General features: G+C 44.5%; 1 protein-coding gene across 2 annotated transcripts in view; it reads left to right on the forward strand.

Moving 5' to 3' along the window:
- Nucleotides 1–25,831, forward strand: part of LOC110530017 (low-density lipoprotein receptor-related protein 8) — a 186,159-nt gene that overhangs the window by 85,223 nt on the left and 75,105 nt on the right. For both annotated transcript variants that reach the window (XM_036985560.2, XM_036985561.2), the window contains exon 3: nucleotides 493–615. In XM_036985560.2, the coding sequence (XP_036841455.2) occupies nucleotides 493–615 (123 nt within the window). The remainder of the gene's footprint in view (nucleotides 1–492; nucleotides 616–25,831) is intronic.

Below are 25,831 nucleotides of genomic sequence, written 5' to 3' on the forward strand. Positions count from 1 at the left end.
CTTGCCTGTTGCAATGGAACCAATAGAAAAGTCCCCAAAAAGCATTTGAAAGATTTCAAATAGTATTTGAACCCAGGTCTGGTGTGAGCAACGTCTGTCTGTATGGGTCTTCCTTTCAGTCTTTTCTCCCCACGAACATTTCCATTCAGAATGAGTAAGACCTTTGCTTTCTATCAGTCCATGGCTGTCTACAGTCATCGTCTATTTCGATAACCATGTCTGGAACAGTATAACCCGGAGCACACAGCATTTAGCATTTAGCATTCAGCATCCACTTGTCTTCCGCCGTGTGGAAAGACCTGGAGCTAGGATTAGACTAGATGCTCTCAGAGACAGACAGAGGGTAGGAGAGAATGCGTGATGAGTTAGATAAGAGTTGGGGGGGGGGGTGGAGAAGGAGAGGAAATGGTAATGAACGAATGACCAGTGACTCCGTCTTCCCAACATCCCTCTCTTCTCTCCCTCCCTCTCTCTCTCTCTCTCTCTGAGCAGCCAGGAAGACGTGTGCCCCGGCAGAGTTTGCCTGTGCGAACGGCCAGTGTGTACCAGGCCGCTGGCGCTGTGACGGGGAACCAGAGTGTCCCGACGGCTCAGATGAGGCAGACGCCACCTGTAGTAAGTCTGAGCTGACTTGGTCGACTCAACGCTAATGGTTTCCTTCATTCACAGTCACCCAGCAACACTCACCTAACTCAAACACTCAACGTTTCCCCATTCTGTCATTCCACCACTCCATTCCAAGTGTACCAAGCTATCCATAGTCACTCAACCAACCACCCTTACGTGATCACCCAACCATCTATACTGAACAAAAATCTAAACGTAACATGTAAAGTGTTGGTCCCATGTCTCAGGGTCAGAGCAGGCAGTCTCAGGGTCAGAGCAGGCAGTCTCAGGGTCAGAGCAGGCAGTCTCAGGGTCAGAGCAGGCAGTCTCAGGGTCAGAGCAGGCAGTCTCAGGGTCAGAGCAGGCAGTCTCAGGGTCAGAGCAGACAGGCTCAGGGTCAGAGCAGGCAGTATCAGGGTCAGAGCAGGCAGTCTCAGGGTCAGAGCAGGCAGTCTCAGGGTCAGAGCAGGCAGTCTCAGGGTCAGAGCAGGCAGTCTCAGGGTCAGAGCAGACAGTCTCAGGGTCAGATCAGACAGGCTTAGTGTCAGAGCAGGCAGTCTCAGGGTCAGAGCAGGCAGTCTCAGGGTCAGAGCAGGCAGTCTCAGGGTCAGAGCAGGCAGTCTCAGGGTCAGAGCAGGCAGTCTCAGGGTCAGAGCAGGCAGTCTCAGGGTCAGAGCAGGCAGTCTGAGGGTCAGAGCAGGCAGTCTCAGGGTCAGAGCAGGCAGTCTCAGGGTCAGAGCAGGCAGTCTCAGGGTCAGAGCAGACAGTCTCAGGGTCAGAGCAGACAGTCTCAGGGTCAGAACAGACAGTCTCAGGGTCAGAGCAGACAGGCTCAAGGGGAAAACCGCTGGTAGGTTTCACGAAACAAAATAAACTGTCAACAGGGGAACACAGGGGATACACTGGGGATAATGGGGAAGATTGGCAACACCTGGAGGGGGGTAGAGACAAGCACAAAGATAGGTGAAGCAGATCAGGGTGAGGCAAAGAGCTTATTTCTCCCAAGTTTTGTGCACAAATTTGTTTACGTCCCTGTTAGTGAGCATCTCTGTTAGTGAGCATTCTCCATTACCAAGATAATCCACCAACCTGACAGGTTTGGCATATCAAGAGGCTGATTTAAACATCATAATCATTCCTCAGGTGCACCTTATGCCATGGACAATAAAAGGCCACCTTAATTGTGCAGTTTTGTCACACAGCACAATGTCATTGATGTCTTATGTTTTGAGGGTGCATGCAATTATGAGATCCTGAGGCCCACTGTCGTGCCATTCATCCTCCACCATCACCTCATGTTTCGGCACGATAATGCTCGGCCCCATGTCGCAAAGATCTGTACACACTTTCTGGATGCTGAAAATGTCCCAGTTCTTCCATGGCCTGCATACTCACCAGACATGCCACCCAATGAAAATGTTTGGAATGCTATGGATCGATGTGTATGACAGTGTGTTCCAGTTCCCGCCAATATCCAGAAACTTCACACAGCCATTGAAGAGGACTGGAACAACATTCCACAGGCCACAATCGACAGTCTGATCAATTCTATGCGAAGAAGATGTCAGGACAGATACTGACTGTTTTTTTAATCCACGCCCCTACCTTTTTTTTAAGGTGTCTGTGACAAACAGATGCTTATCTGTGTTCGCAGTCATGTGAAATATATAGGTTAGGGCCTGATGAATTTATTAAAATTGACTGATTTCCTTATATGAACTGTAACTCAGTAAAAAAAAAATGTTTTTGCATGTTGCGTTTATATATTTGTTCAGTGTATTTACCCATCCAGTGCTTCAGAATTTACCATACCTTCTCTTCCTCTCCACTCTATCCCTCTACCTCACTCTGCTCAGCGAGTCATTGAGCGTAATTTCCAGAGATATTGGTACTAAAGTATCATTCATAAATAGGTCCAGAGGGAAGATGAGGTCCTAACCAACTAACATTCCAGATCATCATACCTCTGCATTTGAGAGGCTAATAGGCCAGGCCGATTTAATTACAGGTCTATTCTTCACACTCACGCCCCATTTGAATATTATGCAGCTTCTCCCCGCTCCGATGCTCCAGCCAGACAGTCAGCATCTAATTTGGCTCTTGAAACCTAGACCCGTCGTTTATAATTTCCCTTGCTACTCCACTCAGGCACCGGTTCAGCCGCCTCCCCCTCACGCATCCAGCCAGGGCCCTTGCCTCGGCTCGCTTCCCCTCGCCCACACACTTCCCCATTACACCAGCGTCTGATGTTGGAGAGAGGCAGAGGTGTAACCTGATTAATGCCAAGCTCTTAGAGTAGGAGGGGGAAAGGGGGAACACTTTCATACTTTCGTTTAGGCTGTGTCAGACTGACTGAGACTGTGCTCATCCGGGAGGAGGAGAAGGGCGGGTTTTTCGGCTTGTCTGGACTGAGCTGGGCCACAGGTGTGGGAATTGGGAAATGGGAGATCAAAGGGGTTCTGAACTATTCAGTTTCCCCATCGCAGTCGGTTTCCCTCTGAGTCATGAGAAGCAGTGTGGACTTGAGACAAGATCATTATCTTGTCTTTTCAAGCAGATAATTTAGAGGAATGACATTAAGATGTTATTCTAAGTTTATCTGATTTGACATTTATCCGTCAGCACTTGTTTCTCTGGTACCAACCAGAGTTGTAGACGAGACCGCCTTCAGCGAGTCCAATTCAAGGGGGACCAGAGCTATTCAAGTCTGAGACAAGATGCAGACTGGAGCCTTTCAAGTCCAGTTCAAGACAGAGACCACAGCTATTTCAGTCCGAGTCAAATCTGAGAACTGAGATATTCCAGGGGGAACCAAGATGGGTTCTACTCCGTGTCAAGACAGAGACCAAAACTATTCGAGTCAGAGTCAAGACTGAGACTACAGGTATTCCAGCTGAGTCAAAACAAAGGGGGGATCAAGACTTAGACCATAGCAACCTGAATACTACAACACTGGCACCATGTTTTCATCTTGTGGTTGGTGAACCATTGGTTGATTGCACAGGCCTACAAAGTTTGTCATTGTGTGGTAATTTTTTATATGTGTATATTATAAATTCATCTAATGCGACTCAAAATAAGACTAAGCATTTAGGCTATTAGCCTGTTTATCCGACTCCATAACGATAATTAGCATTATGCAAGAGACTATGGTAGAGTTACTGTAATAGGCAAGGAAGAAATGTCTGAGCATGGAATTCTAAATCCAAGTGTATTTTATTACTTTGTTAAACAAATGGATTCACATACAAAGCATAAAGCTTAAGTTACAAGGCATTGACACGCATTACAAGGCACAATTCTAAGCATGGTGCGAGAGAGAGAGAGAGAGAGAAATGATAACCTGAAAGGCCATGCCCCAAAAGTCCATTGGGTGGAGAGAGACAGAAAGAAAGAGTATCTCACTACAGCAGGTCAGGAACAAATAAGAGAATGAACAATGAATCTTAGACCCTTTTATAAGCATCTGAGTTGATTGGATTCAAAACCTGAGTTGTTGACCAATACTATTTCTGTAAAGTTATCTCCAGTCAGATATCAGAGCTACATGATGTAACCTCTGCTTCTCAGAGGTGTGACAGTGGGGGTTGGCAAAACCAACACAGAATGATGAATTCCTAAGACAACACAGCAAATTCTTGAATGTAGTTGATAAGAGTCACTTCTGGGGCTGGGCTGGCCTACAGTAGTGCATGTTATTAAAAATGAATTTGAATACAGAAAGGGAATTGGAAAAATATAATTTATATTTGACATTTTTTTCTCCTAATTTTGTACCGCTTTATCAGGTAGTGGGCCGGTATCTCATGAACAAAGAATGAAGAAAGGAGATATAGATCACGAAAAATCATATATTTCTTATATTCATGTAGCATTTCAGTCAATGGTAAATTATTTGGGATTCATGCCCAAAGATTTTGTCAGAAAAATTCAGTCTTTGGGCCTCTTTATCAACAGTGTTTTTTTTGTTGTTGTCTCACTATGGGATATGCCTGGGCGTGACCACAAGCTCGTAGTAAACAATCAAACAGTGTCTGTTGCAAGGCTAGCTAACCACACAAAGGGCTATCTCTCGCCGCAAGGCTTAATCTAACCCATGTAACTCGATGCAAGGCTAGCTACACCAAAGAAATCACGGTTAGCAGTGTGCTAACTAGCTAGATTATTAACCGCATGGCGAACGCTAGCTAGCTTACACTTTGCATGAGGAATACACTTTCTCAGAGCCATGGAGCCTGCTGCCCCTGCACAGGGAGAACCTAGCCGGCCTCCATCCCCAGAACCGGCACACTCGTGCCATGCAGGGCTATGATAGCAGTACGGATGTAATGATTCACCAATACGTATTGGTCCCCGGTTCAAATGTTTAAGATGAGAGTGCATCGATCCATGGAACCCAAAACTGATTCAAATGTAGCATGCATGCGTCATAAAATCGCTGTAAACATTACAAATCGCCAGTTCACACATTTTTTTTCTTATGACTTTCTTTCTACCTTCCCGAAAATACCTCTCATCTTTTGTGACAACTGATGTGTCCTCTCCTTCAGTGTTGAACTAAGTACGTAACTGTGTTGACAGTCATTGATCAACAAGACATTTTGCATGCCCAACAACCCAAGCATTATCAGTAGCCTAGTCAAACTGCGCCCTGTGCCAGAAAGAGCGCTTCACCTTCAGCATTCAAATGTTTGTAAAATGGCTTGCGCAATATTAGGCTTTATTGGTTGAGTGACAACCAATGTAATTTGCTAGGTTATTGTCATTGAATGCGCTGTTGAAAATTTACTAGGGCTACATACAAGTATTTGATACACTGCCGATTTTGCAGGTTTTCCTACTTACAAAGCATGTAGAGGTCTGTTTTTTTGTATCATAGGTACACTTCAACTGCTAGAGACGGAATCTAAAACGAAAATCACATTGTATGATTTTTAAGGGATTAATTTGCATTATATTTTATGACATAAGTATTTGATCACCTACCAACCAGTAAGAATTCCGGCTCTCACATGCCTGTTAGTTTTTCTTTAAGAAGCCCTTCTGTTCTCCACTCATTACCTGTATTAGCTGCACCTGTTTGAACTCGTTACCTGTATAAAAGACACCTGTCCACACACTCAATCAAACAGACTCCAACCTCTCCACAATGGCCAAGACCAGAGAGCTGTGTAAGGACATCAGGGATAAATTGTAGACCTGCACAAGGCTGGGATGGGCTACAGGACAATAGGCAAGCAGCTTGGTGAGAAGGCAACAACTGTTGGCGCAATTATTCGAAAATGGAAGAAGTTCAAGATTTCAAGATGACGGTCAATCACCCTCGGTCTGGGGCTCAATGCAAGATCTCACCTCGTGGGGCATCAATGATCATGAGGAAGGTGAGGGATCAGCCCAGAACTACATGGCAGGACCTGGTCAATGACCTGAAGAGAGCTGGGACCACAGTCTGAAAGAAAACCATTAGTAACACACTATGCCGTCATGGATTAAAATCCTGCAGCGCATGCAAGGTCCCCCTGCTCAAGCCAGCGCATGTCCAGGCCCGTCTGAAGTTTGCCAATGACCATCTGGATGCTACTACTGGGGCTACATACATGCTACTACTAGGGCTACATACATGCTACTACTAGGGCTACATACATGCTACTACTAGGGCTACATACAGTGCATGGTTGCATGAGGCTACAAAAAGGTTGTAAATGTCTATAAACATGACTATGAGCATATACAGACTATGAACAGAATAGTATTCCCCCTGAAATTATACGTGAGTTACACCAGGCCTAACGAGCTAGCATTACTAGCTAACATCTCGGCTTAGCTGGCTAGCAGTAGCGTGACGCACATGAACATTACTCTATAAATATTACAAACACGGTAAATATCTGAACTGCCTAGGCAACACCCAACTAAATATGCAATGACACATCACTGTACTTATACAAGTCAAATACAGATACTCTTTAGGAATAGTCCATTCTCTTCTGACCACGATCTCACTCTAATGGTAAGAGCGGGGTTCAGTGAGGTACTCCGGGAATAGCGGACCGTTATTAGTGGATACAAGTGGGGGGACTTGTAGGGGTGTTGGGAAAGTACAACAAACTACTAGTTCAGGGGTGCTGAAACTGCTTACTAAGGGCTGGCCTTTTCAACACAGTGTGTAGTCCACATGATGGTGTCCAAATTAGGACTTCCTAATGGCTGCTGTGGTGTCAGGTAGTAGATCCTCACAGCTGGCTCTGAGAGCAGCTCCTGCTGTCACGGTCGCATTAAAATGGATGGAGAAGCGAGCGACTAAATAGTGCCGCGAGAGCCAGGAAACCTGTTCACATCACCATAGTGAACGTCTCTTCATCAAAATAACATTTTTCTCTCATCTCCTTGTTGAACTGATCAACCTGCTGTGTCAGAAGCACATTATTAGCGAACGCTGTGAACTGATTTTGATGGACATTCAGTAGAACTTTGAGAATTAATTAATAGCGCCATTTAGCAAGAAACCTTGACCTGACATACTACAAATCGTGCATTAGTGGGCATTTCTCTTATGTTGGTGCCAGACAGAGACCTATGTTTGCAGTGATAGTGGAGCCTCGGTTTTACATCTGCTAATGCTCATTAACATACAGCCCACACACCTTCCGTCACGCTCCAATTACGCTGAAGCTTGATCAGCTGAGGCATGCTGCGTGTCTTCTCTCTCTTTCTATTTAGTTTTCTTTTATCTTTGCCTCATTCACATCCATAGAAACACACACTGAGAGAGATAGAGACAGGCCCTAGATCTGTGCCAGCCAAGATCATTGTAGCGCAATGAGTGGGCTCGCAATCACACGCTAAAGTAGCATTACACTGTCACATTAAAGATTTAGGTTGGGGCTTTGGCCAAGTGGGTTACTCAAAAGTATTGAGAAATGAATGGCTATCTGCGGAGATTCATGTGACATGCCAGACCTCATTGATTTCCTAGCGAGGTAAGGTTGAATCATGGAGGACCATCAAAATATGTATACTTCCCTTCATGTATACAGTGGTTCCTCCTTTAAAGGTTGCGAGCTTACACCGCGGGACTTAGAGGTACCCAGCTTCACGGCTTCATTGCTCCAGATCACCACAAGGGGGGAGTTATGCATTTGGGTCCCAAGCTTTTTATATGACCAATCATATCGAGTGGTTCCAATGACGAATTTGACGCGTGCCACCCGTCCCTGGTGACTTCAGCAAAGGTGGCTGACAAAACATTACGGGGAAGCAAATGTAAGTAGTTATAACGTCATAACGAGTCAAGCAAAAAAATTTACAATTGAGAGGAGACAAATGATTGTGCATATTATTTTGTTAATTTACAAAAATCGCTATTTAGCAAGTTTTTTTCCTTTTATTTAACTAGACAAGTCAGTTAAGAACAAATTCTTGTTTTCAATGATGACCTAGGAACAGTGGGTTAACTGCCTTGTTCAGGGGCAGAACGACAGATTTTTACCTTGTCAGCTCAAGGATTTGAGCTTGCAACCTTCCGGTTACTAGTCCAACACTCTAACCACTAGGCTACCTGCCGCCAATACCAGGTATATCAAACTCATTCATTATAGCAAGCAGGGAGTAGGTTTTGAACCCTCAACATTTTAGCCCGAAGTCCAGCACACAATCGACTGTGCCCAAATGTATTAATTGGGGTTGGGGCCGATGGTGGCTAAAAACACTTTATCTATTGGAATCTTTAACATGTGGAAAGGGGAAAAAATATTATTATTAGTTTTTCACAAGCATAGCAGGATGTTCTATTATCTGAACAATATACTATTCAACCTTTACTAAATAATTGTCTAAAGCCGAGCTAGGTGTGAACCACCCCTCCCCGACTTGAGCTAGGTGTGAACTAGAGGTCGACCGATTAATCGGAATGGCCAATTAATTAGGGCCGATTTCAAGTTTTCATAATAATCGGAAATCGGTATTTTTGGGCTCCAATTTGCCTATTTTATTTTTTATTTTTTTACACCTTTATTTAACTAGGCAAGTCAGTTAAGAACACATTCTTATTTTCAATGACGGCCTAGGAACAGTGGGTTAACTGCCTCGTTCAGGGGCAGAAAGACAGATTTTCACCTTGTCAGCTCGGGGGATCCAATCTTGCAACCTTACAGTTAACTAGTCCAACGCAAAAACGACCTGCCTCTCTCGTTGCACTCCACAAGGAGACTGACTGCCTGTTACGCAAATGCAGTAAGCCAAGGTAAGTTGCTAGCTAGCATTAAACTTATCTTATAAAAAACAATCAATCATAATCACTAGTTAACTACACATGGTTGATGATATTACTAGATATTATCTAGCGTGTCCTGTGTTGCATATAATCTGACTGAGCATACAAGCATACAAGTATCTAAGTATCTGACTGAGCGGTGGTAGGTAGAAGCAGGCGCGTAAGCATTCATTCAAACAGCACTTTAGTGCGTTTTGCCAGCAGCTCTTCGTTGTGCGTCAAGCATTGTGCTGTTTGTGACTTCAAACCTATCAACTCCCGAGATGAGGCTGGTGTGACCGAAGTGAAATGGCTGGCTAGTTAGCTCGCGCTGATAGCATTTCAAACTTCACTCACTCTGAGCCTTGGGGTGGTTGTTTCCCTTGTTCTGCATGGGTAACGCTGCTTCGATGTGGTGGCTGTTGTCGTTGTGTTGCTGGTTCGAGCCCAGGGAGGAGCAGGGAGAGGGACAGAAGCTATACTGTTACACTGGCAATACTAAAGTGCCTATAAGAACATCCAATAGTCAAAGGTTAATGAAATACAAATGGTATAGAGGGAAATAGTCCTATAATAACTACAACCTAAAACTTCTTACCTGGGAATATTGAAGACTCATGTTAAAAGGAACCACCAGCTTTCATATGTTCTCATGTTCTGAGCAAGGAACTGAAACGTTAGCTTTCTTACATAGCACATATTGCACTTTTACGTTCTTCTCCAACACTTTGTTTTTGCATTATTTAAACCAAATTGAGCATGTTTCATTATCTACTTGAGGCTAAATTGATTTTATTTATGTATTATATTAAGTTAAAATAAGTGTTAATTCAGCATTGTTGTACTTGTCATTATTACAAATATATTTTATTTATTCATTTTATATTTTATTTATTTATTTATTCATTCATTCTTAAATCGGCCGATTAATCGGTATGGGCTTTTTTGGTCCTCCAATAATCGGTATCGGCGTTGAAACCCCCCCCCAACTTGCAACAAATCATTTTCAGGACTATCTAGGAAAAGCAGCGGAGATGCACAATAGGTTTCTAAGAAGAGGTTATTCTCCACAATGTGGATGAAGCTCTAAATTTGGCATGGGGGAAAACACGAGATGAACTGCTACAAAAAAGACCCGCTAAAGCTAAAGAACACTCTGTAATGTTTTTGTTACATTTTTTACATTTTATTTCACCTTTATTTAACCAGGTAGGCTAGTTGAGAACAAGTTCTCATTTACAACTGCGACCTGGCCAAGATAAAGCATAGCAGTGTGAACAGACAGCAACACAGAGTTACACATGGAGTAAACAATAAACAAGTCAATAACACAGTAGAATGTATTTATTTTTTAATTAAAAAAAGAGTCTATATACATTGTGTGCAAAAGGCATGAGGAGGTAGGCGAATAATTACAATTTAGCAGATTAACACTGGAGTGATAAATGATCAGATGGTCTTGTGCAGGTAGAGATGCTGGTGTGCAACAGAGCAGAAAAGTAAATAAATAAAAACAGTATGGGGATGAGGTAGGTAAATTGGGTGGGCTATTGACCGATGGACTATGTACAGCTGCAGCGATCGGTTAGCTGCTCAGATAGCAGATGTTTAAAGTTGGTGAGAGAGATAAAAGTCTCCAACTTCAGCGATTTTTGCAATTCGTTCCAGTCACAGGCAGCAGAGAACTGGAAGGAAAAGCCGGCCAAATGAGGTGTTGGCTTTAGGGATGATCTGTGAGATACACCTGCTGGAGCGCGTGCTACGGGTGGGTGTTGCGATCGTGACCAGTGAACTGAGATAAGGCGGAGCTTTACCTAGCATGGACTTGTAGATGACCTGGAGCCAGTGGGTCTGGCGACGAATATGTAGCGAGGGCCAGCTGACTAGAGCATACAGGTCGCAGTGGTGGGTGGTATAAGGTGCTGTGATAAACTGCATCCAGTTTTCTGAGTAGAGTATCGGAAGCCATTTTGTAGATGACATCACCGAAGTCGAGGATCGGTAGGATAGTCAGTTTTACTAGGGTACGTTTGGCGGCGTGAGTGAAGGAGGCTTTGTTGCGAAATAGAAAGCCGATTCTAGATTTGATTTTGGATTGGAGATGTTTGATATGAGTCTGGAAAGAGAGTTTACAGTCTAGCCAGACACCTAGGTACTTATAGATGTCCACATATTCTAGGTCGGAACCATCCAGGATGGTGATGCTAGTCGGGCGTGCGGGTGCAGGCAGCGAACGGTTGAAAAGCATGCATTTGGTTTTACTAGCGTTTAAGAGCAGTTGGAGGCCACGGAAGGAGTGTTGTCTGGCATTGAAGCTTGTTTGTAGGTTAGATAGCACAGTGTCCAAGGAAGGGCCAGAAGTATATAGAATGGTGTCGTCTGCGTAGAGGTGGATTGGGGAATCGCCCGCAGCAAGAGCCACATCATTGATATATACAGAGAAAAGACTCTGTCCGAGATTTGAACCCTGTGCCAGAGGACCGGACAAGATGTCCTCCGATTTGACACACTGAACTCTGTCTGCAAAGTAGTTGGAGAACCAGGCAAGGCAGTCATTAGAAAAACCGAGGCTACTGAATCTGCCGATAAGAATATGGTGATTGACAGAGTCGCAAGCCTTGGCCAGTTCAATGAAGACGGCTACACAGTACTGTCTTTTATCGATGGCGGTTATGATATCGTTTAGTACCTTTAGCGTGGCTGAGGTGCACCCGTAACCGGCTCGGAAACCAGATTGCACAGCGGAGAAGGTACGGTGGGATTCGAGATGGTCAGTGATCTGTTTGTTGACTTGGCTTTCGAAGACCTTAGATAGGCAGGGCAGGATGGATATAGGTCTGTAACAGTTTGGGTCCAGGGTGTCTCCCCCTTTGAAGAGGGGGATGGCCGCGGCAGCTTTCCAGTCCTTGGGGATCTCAGACGATATGAAAGAGAGGTTGAACAGGCTGGTAATAGGGGTTGCGACAATAGCGGCGGATAGTTTCAGAAATAGAGGGTCCAGATTGTCAAGCCCAGCTGATTTGTACGGGTCCAGGTTCTGCAGCTCTTTCAGAACATCTGCTATCTGGATTTGGGTAAAGGAGAAGCTGGGGAGGCTTGGGCGAGTAGCTGCGGGGGGGGGGGGGGGGGGGGGGGGAGCTGTTGGCTGAGGTTGGAGTAGCCAGGAGGAGGAAGGCATGGCCAGCCGTTGAGAAATGCTTGTTGAAGTTTCCGATTATCATGGATTTATCGGTGGTGACCGTGTTACCTAGCCTCAGTGCAGTGGGCAGCTGGGAGGAGGTGCTCTTGTTCTCCATGGACTTTACAGTGTCCCAGAACATTTTGGAGTTAGAGCTTCAAGATGCAAATTTCTGCTTGAAAAAGCTGGCCTTTGCTTTCCTGACTGACTGCGTGTATTGGTTCCTGACTTCCCTGAACAGTTGCATATCGCGGGGACTATTCGAAGCTATTGTAGTCCGCCACAGAATGTTTTTGTGCTGGTCGAGGGCAGTCAGGTCTGGAGTGAACCAGGGGCTAAATCTGTTCTTAGTATTGCATTTTTGAACGGAGCATGCTTATCTAAGATGGTGAGGAAGTTACTTTTAAAGAATGACCAGGCATCCTCAACTGATGGGATGAGGTCAATATCCTTCCAGGATACCTGGGCCTGGTCGATTAGAAAGGCCTGCTCGCAGAAGTGTTTTAGGGTGCGTTTGACAGTGATTAGGGGTTGTCGTTTGACTGTGGACCCGTAGCGGACACAGGCAATGAGGCAGTGATCGCTGAGATCCTGATTGAAGACAGCAGAGGTGTATTTGGAGGGCCAGTTGGTCAGGATAACGTCTATGAGGGTGCCCTTATTTACAGATTTAGGGTTGTACCTGGTGGGTTCCTTGATGATTTGTGTGAGATTGAGGGCATCTAGCTTAGATTGTAGGACTGCCGGGGTGTTAAGCATATCCCAGTTTAGGTCACCTAACAGAACAAACTCTGAAGCTAGATGGGGGGCGATCAATTCACAAATGGTGTCCAGGGCACAACTGGGAGCTGAGGGGGGTCGGTAGTAGGCAGCAACAGTGAGAGACTTATTTCTGGAGAGATTCATTTTTAAAATTAGAAGTTCGAACTGTTTGGGTATGGACCTGGAAAGTATGACATTACTTTGCAGGCTATCTCTGCAGTAGACTGCAACTCCTCCCCCTTTGGCATTACTCTGTAATGTTCACAACTACATATACTTTGAACTCGTGAAAAGTGCGAGATGCGGTCAAGAAACACTGGCATGTTTTATCATCGGACCCAGCTTTGCCTGCTGAATTTAAGAATCCACCACTTATTGTATATTGGAGAGGTCGCAATTTACACGATAACTTGGTGCGTGCCAACTGCCAGCCACAAAAGAAAATCAGCCAGGCTCCATCTTCCAAATGGCAGCTATAAATGCAGAGGTTGGCAACAGTGCAACAATATGATGAAGTGTGATTATTTCTTCCACCAACATACAAGAAAACATACAATGGTGTCGTCTGCGTAGAGGTGGATTGGGGAATCGCCCGCAGCAAGAGCCACATCATTGATATATACAGAGAAAAGACTCTGTCCGAGATTTGAACCCTGTGCCAGAGGACCGGACAAGATGTCCTCCGATTTGACACACTGAACTCTGTCTGCAAAGTAGTTGGAGAACCAGGCAAGGCAGTCATTAGAAAAACCGAGGCTACTGAATCTGCCGATAAGAATATGGTGATTGACAGAGTCGCAAGCCTTGGCCAGTTCAATGAAGACGGCTACACAGTACTGTCTTTTATCGATGGCGGTTATGATATCGTTTAGTACCTTTAGCGTGGCTGAGGTGCACCCGTAACCGGCTCGGAAACCAGATTGCACAGCGGAGAAGGTACGGTGGGATTCGAGATGGTCAGTGATCTGTTTGTTGACTTGGCTTTCGAAGACCTTAGATAGGCAGGGCAGGATGGATATAGGTCTGTAACAGTTTGGGTCCAGGGTGTCTCCCCCTTTGAAGAGGGGGATGGCCGCGGCAGCTTTCCAGTCCTTGGGGATCTCAGACGATATGAAAGAGAGGTTGAACAGGCTGGTAATAGGGGTTGCGACAATAGCGGCGGATAGTTTCAGAAATAGAGGGTCCAGATTGTCAAGCCCAGCTGATTTGTACGGGTCCAGGTTCTGCAGCTCTTTCAGAACATCTGCTATCTGGATTTGGGTAAAGGAGAAGCTGGGGAGGCTTGGGCGAGTAGCTGCGGGGGGGGGGGGGGGGGGGGAGCTGTTGGCTGAGGTTGGAGTAGCCAGGAGGAGGAAGGCATGGCCAGCCGTTGAGAAATGCTTGTTGAAGTTTCCGATTATCATGGATTTATCGGTGGTGACCGTGTTACCTAGCCTCAGTGCAGTGGGCAGCTGGGAGGAGGTGCTCTTGTTCTCCATGGACTTTACAGTGTCCCAGAACATTTTGGAGTTAGAGCTTCAAGATGCAAATTTCTGCTTGAAAAAGCTGGCCTTTGCTTTCCTGACTGACTGCGTGTATTGGTTCCTGACTTCCCTGAACAGTTGCATATCGCGGGGACTATTCGAAGCTATTGTAGTCCGCCACAGAATGTTTTTGTGCTGGTCGAGGGCAGTCAGGTCTGGAGTGAACCAGGGGCTAAATCTGTTCTTAGTATTGCATTTTTGAACGGAGCATGCTTATCTAAGATGGTGAGGAAGTTACTTTTAAAGAATGACCAGGCATCCTCAACTGATGGGATGAGGTCAATATCCTTCCAGGATACCTGGGCCTGGTCGATTAGAAAGGCCTGCTCGCAGAAGTGTTTTAGGGTGCGTTTGACAGTGATTAGGGGTTGTCGTTTGACTGTGGACCCGTAGCGGACACAGGCAATGAGGCAGTGATCGCTGAGATCCTGATTGAAGACAGCAGAGGTGTATTTGGAGGGCCAGTTGGTCAGGATAACGTCTATGAGGGTGCCCTTATTTACAGATTTAGGGTTGTACCTGGTGGGTTCCTTGATGATTTGTGTGAGATTGAGGGCATCTAGCTTAGATTGTAGGACTGCCGGGGTGTTAAGCATATCCCAGTTTAGGTCACCTAACAGAACAAACTCTGAAGCTAGATGGGGGGCGATCAATTCACAAATGGTGTCCAGGGCACAACTGGGAGCTGAGGGGGGTCGGTAGTAGGCAGCAACAGTGAGAGACTTATTTCTGGAGAGATTCATTTTTAAAATTAGAAGTTCGAACTGTTTGGGTATGGACCTGGAAAGTATGACATTACTTTGCAGGCTATCTCTGCAGTAGACTGCAACTCCTCCCCCTTTGGCATTACTCTGTAATGTTCACAACTACATATACTTTGAACTCGTGAAAAGTGCGAGATGCGGTCAAGAAACACTGGCATGTTTTATCATCGGACCCAGCTTTGCCTGCTGAATTTAAGAATCCACCACTTATTGTATATTGGAGAGGTCGCAATTTACACGATAACTTGGTGCGTGCCAACTGCCAGCCACAAAAGAAAATCAGCCAGGCTCCATCTTCCAAATGGCAGCTATAAATGCAGAGGTTGGCAACAGTGCAACAATATGATGAAGTGTGATTATTTCTTCCACCAACATACAAGAAAACATACAATGGTGTCGTCTGCGTAGAGGTGGATTGGGGAATCGCCCGCAGCAAGAGCCACATCATTGATATATACAGAGAAAAGACTCTGTCCGAGATTTGAACCCTGTGCCAGAGGACCGGACAAGATGTCCTCCGATTTGACACACTGAACTCTGTCTGCAAAGTAGTTGGAGAACCAGGCAAGGCAGTCATTAGAAAAACCGAGGCTACTGAATCTGCCGATAAGAATATGGTGATTGACAGAGTCGCAAGCCTTGGCCAGTTCAATGAAGACGGCTACACAGTACTGTCTTTTATCGATGGCGGTTATGATATCGTTTAGTACCTTTAGCGTGGCTGAGGTGCACCCGTAACCGGCTCGGAAACCAGATTGCACAGCGGAGAAGGTACGGTGGGATTCGAGATGGTCAGTGATCTGTTTGTTGACTTGGCTTTCGAAGACCTTAGATAGGCAGGGCAGGATGGATATAGGTCTGTAACAGTTTGGGTCCAGGGTGTCTCCCCCTTTGAAGAGGGGGATGGCCGCGGCAGCTTTCCAGTCCTTGGGGATCTCAGACGATATGAAAGAGAGGTTGAACAGGCTGGTAATAGGGGTTGCGACAATAGCGGCGGATAGTTTCAGAAATAGAGGGTCCAGATTGTCAAGCCCAGCTGATTTGTACGGGTCCAGGTTCTGCAGCTCTTTCAGAACATCTGCTATCTGGATTTGGGTAAAGGAGAAGCTGGGGAGGCTTGGGCGAGTAGCTGCGGGGGGGGGGGGGGGGAGCTGTTGGCTGAGGTTGGAGTAGCCAGGAGGAGGAAGGCATGGCCAGCCGTTGAGAAATGCTTGTTGAAGTTTCCGATTATCATGGATTTATCGGTGGTGACCGTGTTACCTAGCCTCAGTGCAGTGGGCAGCTGGGAGGAGGTGCTCTTGTTCTCCATGGACTTTACAGTGTCCCAGAACATTTTGGAGTTAGAGCTTCAAGATGCAAATTTCTGCTTGAAAAAGCTGGCCTTTGCTTTCCTGACTGACTGCGTGTATTGGTTCCTGACTTCCCTGAACAGTTGCATATCGCGGGGACTATTCGAAGCTATTGTAGTCCGCCACAGAATGTTTTTGTGCTGGTCGAGGGCAGTCAGGTCTGGAGTGAACCAGGGGCTAAATCTGTTCTTAGTATTGCATTTTTGAACGGAGCATGCTTATCTAAGATGGTGAGGAAGTTACTTTTAAAGAATGACCAGGCATCCTCAACTGATGGGATGAGGTCAATATCCTTCCAGGATACCTGGGCCTGGTCGATTAGAAAGGCCTGCTCGCAGAAGTGTTTTAGGGTGCGTTTGACAGTGATTAGGGGTTGTCGTTTGACTGTGGACCCGTAGCGGACACAGGCAATGAGGCAGTGATCGCTGAGATCCTGATTGAAGACAGCAGAGGTGTATTTGGAGGGCCAGTTGGTCAGGATAACGTCTATGAGGGTGCCCTTATTTACAGATTTAGGGTTGTACCTGGTGGGTTCCTTGATGATTTGTGTGAGATTGAGGGCATCTAGCTTAGATTGTAGGACTGCCGGGGTGTTAAGCATATCCCAGTTTAGGTCACCTAACAGAACAAACTCTGAAGCTAGATGGGGGGCGATCAATTCACAAATGGTGTCCAGGGCACAACTGGGAGCTGAGGGGGGTCGGTAGTAGGCAGCAACAGTGAGAGACTTATTTCTGGAGAGATTCATTTTTAAAATTAGAAGTTCGAACTGTTTGGGTATGGACCTGGAAAGTATGACATTACTTTGCAGGCTATCTCTGCAGTAGACTGCAACTCCTCCCCCTTTGGCATTACTCTGTAATGTTCACAACTACATATACTTTGAACTCGTGAAAAGTGCGAGATGCGGTCAAGAAACACTGGCATGTTTTATCATCGGACCCAGCTTTGCCTGCTGAATTTAAGAATCCACCACTTATTGTATATTGGAGAGGTCGCAATTTACACGATAACTTGGTGCGTGCCAACTGCCAGCCACAAAAGAAAATCAGCCAGGCTCCATCTTCCAAATGGCAGCTATAAATGCAGAGGTTGGCAACAGTGCAACAATATGATGAAGTGTGATTATTTCTTCCACCAACATACAAGAAAACATACAATGGTGTCGTCTGCGTAGAGGTGGATTGGGGAATCGCCCGCAGCAAGAGCCACATCATTGATATATACAGAGAAAAGACTCTGTCCGAGATTTGAACCCTGTGCCAGAGGACCGGACAAGATGTCCTCCGATTTGACACACTGAACTCTGTCTGCAAAGTAGTTGGAGAACCAGGCAAGGCAGTCATTAGAAAAACCGAGGCTACTGAATCTGCCGATAAGAATATGGTGATTGACAGAGTCGCAAGCCTTGGCCAGTTCAATGAAGACGGCTACACAGTACTGTCTTTTATCGATGGCGGTTATGATATCGTTTAGTACCTTTAGCGTGGCTGAGGTGCACCCGTAACCGGCTCGGAAACCAGATTGCACAGCGGAGAAGGTACGGTGGGATTCGAGATGGTCAGTGATCTGTTTGTTGACTTGGCTTTCGAAGACCTTAGATAGGCAGGGCAGGATGGATATAGGTCTGTAACAGTTTGGGTCCAGGGTGTCTCCCCCTTTGAAGAGGGGGATGGCCGCGGCAGCTTTCCAGTCCTTGGGGATCTCAGACGATATGAAAGAGAGGTTGAACAGGCTGGTAATAGGGGTTGCGACAATAGCGGCGGATAGTTTCAGAAATAGAGGGTCCAGATTGTCAAGCCCAGCTGATTTGTACGGGTCCAGGTTCTGCAGCTCTTTCAGAACATCTGCTATCTGGATTTGGGTAAAGGAGAAGCTGGGGAGGCTTGGGCGAGTAGCTGCGGGGGGGGGGGGGGGGGGGGGAGCTGTTGGCTGAGGTTGGAGTAGCCAGGAGGAGGAAGGCATGGCCAGCCGTTGAGAAATGCTTGTTGAAGTTTCCGATTATCATGGATTTATCGGTGGTGACCGTGTTACCTAGCCTCAGTGCAGTGGGCAGCTGGGAGGAGGTGCTCTTGTTCTCCATGGACTTTACAGTGTCCCAGAACATTTTGGAGTTAGAGCTTCAAGATGCAAATTTCTGCTTGAAAAAGCTGGCCTTTGCTTTCCTGACTGACTGCGTGTATTGGTTCCTGACTTCCCTGAACAGTTGCATATCGCGGGGACTATTCGAAGCTATTGTAGTCCGCCACAGAATGTTTTTGTGCTGGTCGAGGGCAGTCAGGTCTGGAGTGAACCAGGGGCTAAATCTGTTCTTAGTATTGCATTTTTGAACGGAGCATGCTTATCTAAGATGGTGAGGAAGTTACTTTTAAAGAATGACCAGGCATCCTCAACTGATGGGATGAGGTCAATATCCTTCCAGGATACCTGGGCCTGGTCGATTAGAAAGGCCTGCTCGCAGAAGTGTTTTAGGGTGCGTTTGACAGTGATTAGGGGTTGTCGTTTGACTGTGGACCCGTAGCGGACACAGGCAATGAGGCAGTGATCGCTGAGATCCTGATTGAAGACAGCAGAGGTGTATTTGGAGGGCCAGTTGGTCAGGATAACGTCTATGAGGGTGCCCTTATTTACAGATTTAGGGTTGTACCTGGTGGGTTCCTTGATGATTTGTGTGAGATTGAGGGCATCTAGCTTAGATTGTAGGACTGCCGGGGTGTTAAGCATATCCCAGTTTAGGTCACCTAACAGAACAAACTCTGAAGCTAGATGGGGGGCGATCAATTCACAAATGGTGTCCAGGGCACAACTGGGAGCTGAGGGGGGTCGGTAGTAGGCAGCAACAGTGAGAGACTTATTTCTGGAGAGATTCATTTTTAAAATTAGAAGTTCGAACTGTTTGGGTATGGACCTGGAAAGTATGACATTACTTTGCAGGCTATCTCTGCAGTAGACTGCAACTCCTCCCCCTTTGGCATTACTCTGTAATGTTCACAACTACATATACTTTGAACTCGTGAAAAGTGCGAGATGCGGTCAAGAAACACTGGCATGTTTTATCATCGGACCCAGCTTTGCCTGCTGAATTTAAGAATCCACCACTTATTGTATATTGGAGAGGTCGCAATTTACACGATAACTTGGTGCGTGCCAACTGCCAGCCACAAAAGAAAATCAGCCAGGCTCCATCTTCCAAATGGCAGCTATAAATGCAGAGGTTGGCAACAGTGCAACAATATGATGAAGTGTGATTATTTCTTCCACCAACATACAAGAAAACATACAAGAACATACAAGAAAACAGTTCCAAATAAATGACATTATCACGTGCTCCACCACCCATGTTATCTACATTATTAAATGTCCATGTGGGCTGTGCTATGTAAAACCTCTCGTTCTCTCAAACAGAGAATCAGTGAACATAAAAGTTAAATTAGGTGAAACGACAGGGATTATCCAGTCGCAGTACATTTTAATGACCTAAAACATGACATTTCAACCTTTAGATTTTGTGGCATAGAAAAAGTTAGCATAACAGACCGGGGAGGTGATATAAACAGATGTGTTTAATACGTTTTATGTACACACTTTATTTGAATATTTATGAAATGCATGTTGTTATATTTGGTAGCACTTATTTGTTTTTCCTTTGCCTCCAACCCCTTTCGATGCGTGGAACGGATGTGGGTGTGGCCAGGTCTACATAAGGGTGCTAATTTAAGAAACTCACAAAAGCTCTGACGAAGGCCGTGATGCCGATACGTAAGGCTTATTAAAGATCAGTGATACGATCAAGAGCAGTGTGCAGGTTCCTTCTTTTTCCTCATCTTATCCGGCTGATGCACCTGCAAAAAAGATACCTCAGATGTGCGAGTGCCTTTTGAATTTTGAATTTGACTTTACAAACAATAAGAGAGCTTATTTGGAGTCTTATTTCTTCATAGCCTAGACCTACAAACTACTACTAGATATTACTAGACCTACTAAACATAAAGATATAAAACTGTATTTTTTTGTGAAGAATCAACAACAAGTGGGACACAATCATGAAGTGGAACGACATTTATTGGATATTTCAAACTTTTTAACAAATCAAAAACTGAAAAATTGGGCGTGCAAAATTATTCAGCCCCTTTACTTTCAGTGCAGCAAACTCTCGCCAGAAGTTCAGTGAGGATCTCTGAATGATCCAATGTTGACCTAAATGACTAATGATGATAAATACAATCCACCTGTGTGTAATCAAGTCTCCGTATAAATGCACCTGCACTGTGATAGTCTCAGAGGTCCGTTAAAAGCGCAGAGAGCATCATGAAGAACAAGGAACACACCAGGCAGGTCCGAGATACTGTTGTGAAGAAGTTTAAAGACGGATTTGGATACAAAAAGATTTCCCAAGCTTTAAACATCCCAAGGAGCACTGTGCAAGCGATAATATTGAAATGGAAGGAGTATCAGACCACTGCAAATCTACCAAGACCTGGCCGTCCCTCTAAACTTTCAGCTCATACAAGGAGAAGACTGATCAGAGATGCAGCCAAGAGGCCCATGATCATTCTGGATGAACTGCAGAGATCTACAGCTGAGGTGGGAGACTCTGCCCATAGGACAACAATCAGTCGTATATTGCACAAATCTGGCCTTTATGGAAGAGTGGCAAGAAGAAAGCCATTTCTTAAAGATATCCATAAAAAGTGTTGTTTAAAGTTTGCCACAAGCCATCTGGGAGACACACCAAACGTGGAAGAAGGTGCTCTGGTCAGATGAAACCATAATTGAACTTTTTGGAAACAATGCAAGACTTTATGTTTGGCGTAAAAGCAACACAGCTCATCACCTTGAACACACTATCCCCACTGTCAAACATGGTGGTGGCAGCATCATGGTTTGGGCCTGCTTTTCTTCAGCAGGGACAGGGAAGATGGTTAAAATTGATGGGAAGATGGATGGAGACAAATACAGGACCATTCTGGAAGAAAACCTGATGGAGTCTGCAAAAGACCTGAGACTGGGACTGAGATTTGTCTTCCAACAAGACAATGATCCAAAACCTAAAGCAAAATCTACAATGGAATGGTTCAAAAATAATCATATCCAGGTGTTAGAATGGCCAAGTCAAAGTCCAGACCTGAATCCAATCGAGAATCTGTGGAAAGAACTGAAAACTGCTGTTCACAAATGCTCTCCATCCAACCTCACTGAGCTCGAGCTGTTTTGCAAGGAGGAATGGGAAATAATTCCAGTCTCTCGATGTGCAAAACTGATAGAGACATACCCCAAGCGACTTACAGCTGTAATTGCAGCAAAAGGTGGCGCTACAAAGTATTAACTTAAGGGGGCTGAATAATTTTGCACGCCCAATTTTTCAGTTTTTGATTTGTTAAAAAAGTTTGAAATATCCAATAAATGTCGTTCCACTTCATGATTGTGTCCCACTTGTTGTTGATTCTTCACAAAAAAATACAGTTTTACATCTTTATGTTTGAAGCCTGAATTGTCGCAAAGTTCAAGGGGGCCGAATACTTTCGCAAGGCACTGTATATAAAATACCTTAACTGCTGAGGTAGGCTATGAAGCTTAACAGCCTAATAGAAGTAGGATTTTTTTATTAGGCCTACTTGGTCAACTGGTCAAAAATGTAACATCCTACATCAAACAATCATTTAAAGAAAAGAAGTCTGCACTTTCGAACCTAAAACCAGTTACGAAAAAGAAAGCGCACATTTGTAATTCCCAAACTCTAAAAGTAATTGGAAAGGTAGACACAAATTATGTATGACATTGTGGTTACAATAAAGAATGTAGCCCATCATTTAAATGATTCCTTATTAGCAGGACAATATACATTTTATAGTCCGGCTACTGTTGTAAAAATCCATCAACTTGCAATGAATTCGATTTATAAGTACTCCAAACTGTTACATTTCTAACTCAAAACAGCATTTCTTCATCAATATCTTTATGCTTTCATTAATCTTCTGGATCTTGTTTTTTTCTGTAGCAATTTTGAGCAAATTGCTCAAGGGCCATGGTTGAATCGTCTCTGAAGATGGTGTTATTGAATGTCTCACCAGCTTTGATCCATGCCCGGGCCTGCAGGATGCAAAGTTCTTTGTTTTTCCAGACAAATTATTGGGTCGAAACTACAGAACTGTACAAAACAAGTGAGCACACATGGTTAATGTTCTGAGATTTAAAAAAAAATATATATATATACAGTGTATATACATACTGTACGTGACCGACCGACCGACCGACTGACTATGTAGCAAAATTTGAAATTGTGTTTTTTACATTGGATAAAAGTAGAGACTCAGAGCTAGAAAATTATCATACACTACAGTTAAGGAACATTGGGAAAGTAATTCTGCTTTGAAAATTGATTAACTTGTAACCAAATTTTGGGGAAAATGACCCTTGAATGTTTTGGTACCTACTGGAGAGCTCTTCTTTGTCTACACCCATTCAGCATCGTTCACACCCTCTTAAGCTTTAGACCACACCCATCTCTGAGGATTCACGTGAGACTATGTACTAAACAACCAAAGATTTCAAGACTAAAGGCTGGTTTATACTACGGGTGTGTTCGTAATTTAATCTGGAGTGCTAGAGTGTGCTATGGGCGTTCATACACTGAGAGCGTTGTCAGATTGTCCGTTTGTAAATTTAGAGCGTTTTGGTCTCGGAGCGTTCAGAGCGCACACTGAACGCTCTGGCCGAGGAGTAGGGTTGATCCGAGCGGTCTGCCTAACAGCAGTCAAGCACCCAAGCTAACTGGCTAACGATGGCTAGCTTACTAGCTACTTCCAGACACAAATGAGAGAACAGCTCACTCTGACCATTTTAGTGAATTTATTTGCAAATTATGGTGGAAAATAAGTATTTGGTCATCTACAAACAAGCAAGATTTCTGGCTCTCACAGACCTGTAACTTCTTCTTTAAGAGGCTCCTCTGTCCTCCACTCGTTACCTGTATTAATGGCACCTGTTTGAACTTGTTATCAGTATAAAAGACACCTGTCCACAACCTCAACCTCAAACAGTCACACTCCAAACTCCACTATGGCCAAGACCAAAGAGCTGTCAAAGGACACCAGAAACAAAATTGTAGACCTGCACCAGTGGGAGCAATTATTAGGAAATGGAAGACATACAAGATCTCACCCCGTGGGGTCAAAATGATCACAAGAACGGTGAGCAAAAATCCCAGAACCACACGGGGGGACCTAGTGAATGACCTGCAGAGAGCTGGGACCAAAGTAACAAAGCCTACCATCAGTAACACACTACGCCGCCAGGGACTCAAATCCTGCTTAAGCCAGTACATGTTCAGGCCCGTCTGAAGTTTGCTAGAGAGCATTTGGATGATCCAGAAGAAGATTGGGAGAATGTCATATGGTCAGATGAAACCAAAATATAACTTTTTGGTAAAAACTCAACTCGTCGTGTTTGGAGGACAAAAAATGCTGAGTTGCATCCAAAGAACACCATACCTACTGTGAAGCCGTTGCTTGATATGACACACACCAGCCATTTTAGAGTGACAGCTAATGCACAGCTAGCTTCATTGTTGAAAAGAGTACTACTGCACAGTCAGTATTAACTAATGTGCAGCTTCCGGAATAAACCTGCAATACCTGAAGGCACATCCTTCACACGATACGAATCCTCTCTATCAATCGACATCGGATTTCTTAAACCTCTTGCATTATTTCCTAATTTTGGCCCATTTAAATTACATAACCACAGAGGATTATGGATCGTTCTCTGAGGAGGGAGTTTAATGAAAACAGCCTCATCCAGTCTCTTTGTAGATATTGAGTTTCAACTCCATTGAGATTTTCCACTGTTAGGGGGAATGAGTAATAAGGCTTTGCCACACTTTATTGACTTAATAACGGAGAGGATTTTAGTTACGTAAAGATGTGCATTTCAGTCGGGTGGGAGGGTGTATGCGTGTGTGGCAGTATGTGTGTGTGAAGATTTCTTTCTTTGAATGCACTTTACTGTATTTAACGTGTTTTCAAGGTTCACACTCTTGTGTAGATACATGTATCAGCATTAGCGTTTGCCATTATATTAACACATGCCTTCCCTTCCCGTGTACTGAGCCTTCACATGTACTGAGTCATGCCACATATCGCATTATGGCCTGCATTGAACCCAGGTGATACTCATATTGTGATATACAACAATGTGAGCTGGATAGGCTACAGTTGTATGCTAACGCTAGCTATGCTAAGGGACTGTACGATTTTATACTTCTTATGCACCGATTTTGACGTCCCAGACAAAATTTCCACATCATGGGCAAATTGTTAGGTCGTAAACGATTGTCGGACATCTTGGCTCATTCAGTGTGACAGGGTCTAGGGTCTGCCAATTAAGTATCACTATGTGCTGTTGTCGTCTCCAACAAAGTTCTGTCAGTGTCCAAAAATATTTAGCCTTTGTTGTGTAGTGTGGCTGGTGTTATGAGCCGATGCCTAGGAACACGTCTGGCAATAAGTATAAGTAATCTGAATAGTCAGATTAATCTAATAGTTTGATTTCAACATTTACACGATTTTCCTAATAATGTCGTTTACATGACATCTGAAATCAGTATACCTGATGTGATTTTGATCAATGCACAAAATCGGCAATCAAAAGAAACATTCTACCATAGCGACCATGTTATTTTTGGTTCAGATATGTAAAGTTCAAAACTCTTTCTCAGATGCATACTTTCAGTTTTTCCGAACTCACTTCACTCGCAGATAAGAGGGAGGCTTGTGCTGTGGGTGCTGGCACATGCATAGATCAAATACACCGCTGCTTTAACGATGTGCGCTGAGGGTCGGGAAGCAAGTTCAGGGAGTGAGTGTTTTAATAAATAGATGTAACATAATACAAAACAAGAAACACAAACAACGCACAGACATGAAACAGAAACAATGACGACTGGGGAAAAAACCAAAGGGAGTGACATACAGTTGAAGTCAGAAGTTTACATACACTTAGGTTGGAGTCATTAAAAATAATTTTTCAACCACTCCACAAATGTCTTGTTAACAAACTATAGTTTTGTCAAGTCGGTTGGGACATCTACTTTGTACATGACACAAGTCATTTTTCCAACAATTGTTTACAGACAGATTATTTAAATTATAATTCACTGTATCACAATTCCAGTGGGTCAGACGTTTACATACACTAAGTTGACTGTGCCTTTAAACAGCTTGGAAAATTCCAGGAAATTATGTCCTGGCTTTAGAAGCTTCTGATAGGCTAATTGACATAATTTCAGTCAATTGGAGGTGTACCTGTGGATGTATTTTAAGGCCAACCTTCAATATCAGTGCATCTTTGCTTGACATCATGGGAAAATCAAAAGAAATCAGCCAAGACCTCAGAAAAAA

Source organism: Oncorhynchus mykiss, chromosome 8, assembly GCF_057628025.1.
Source record: "Oncorhynchus mykiss isolate SJ-2025 chromosome 8, ASM5762802v1, whole genome shotgun sequence".
Lineage (NCBI taxonomy): Eukaryota > Metazoa > Chordata > Actinopteri > Salmoniformes > Salmonidae > Oncorhynchus > Oncorhynchus mykiss.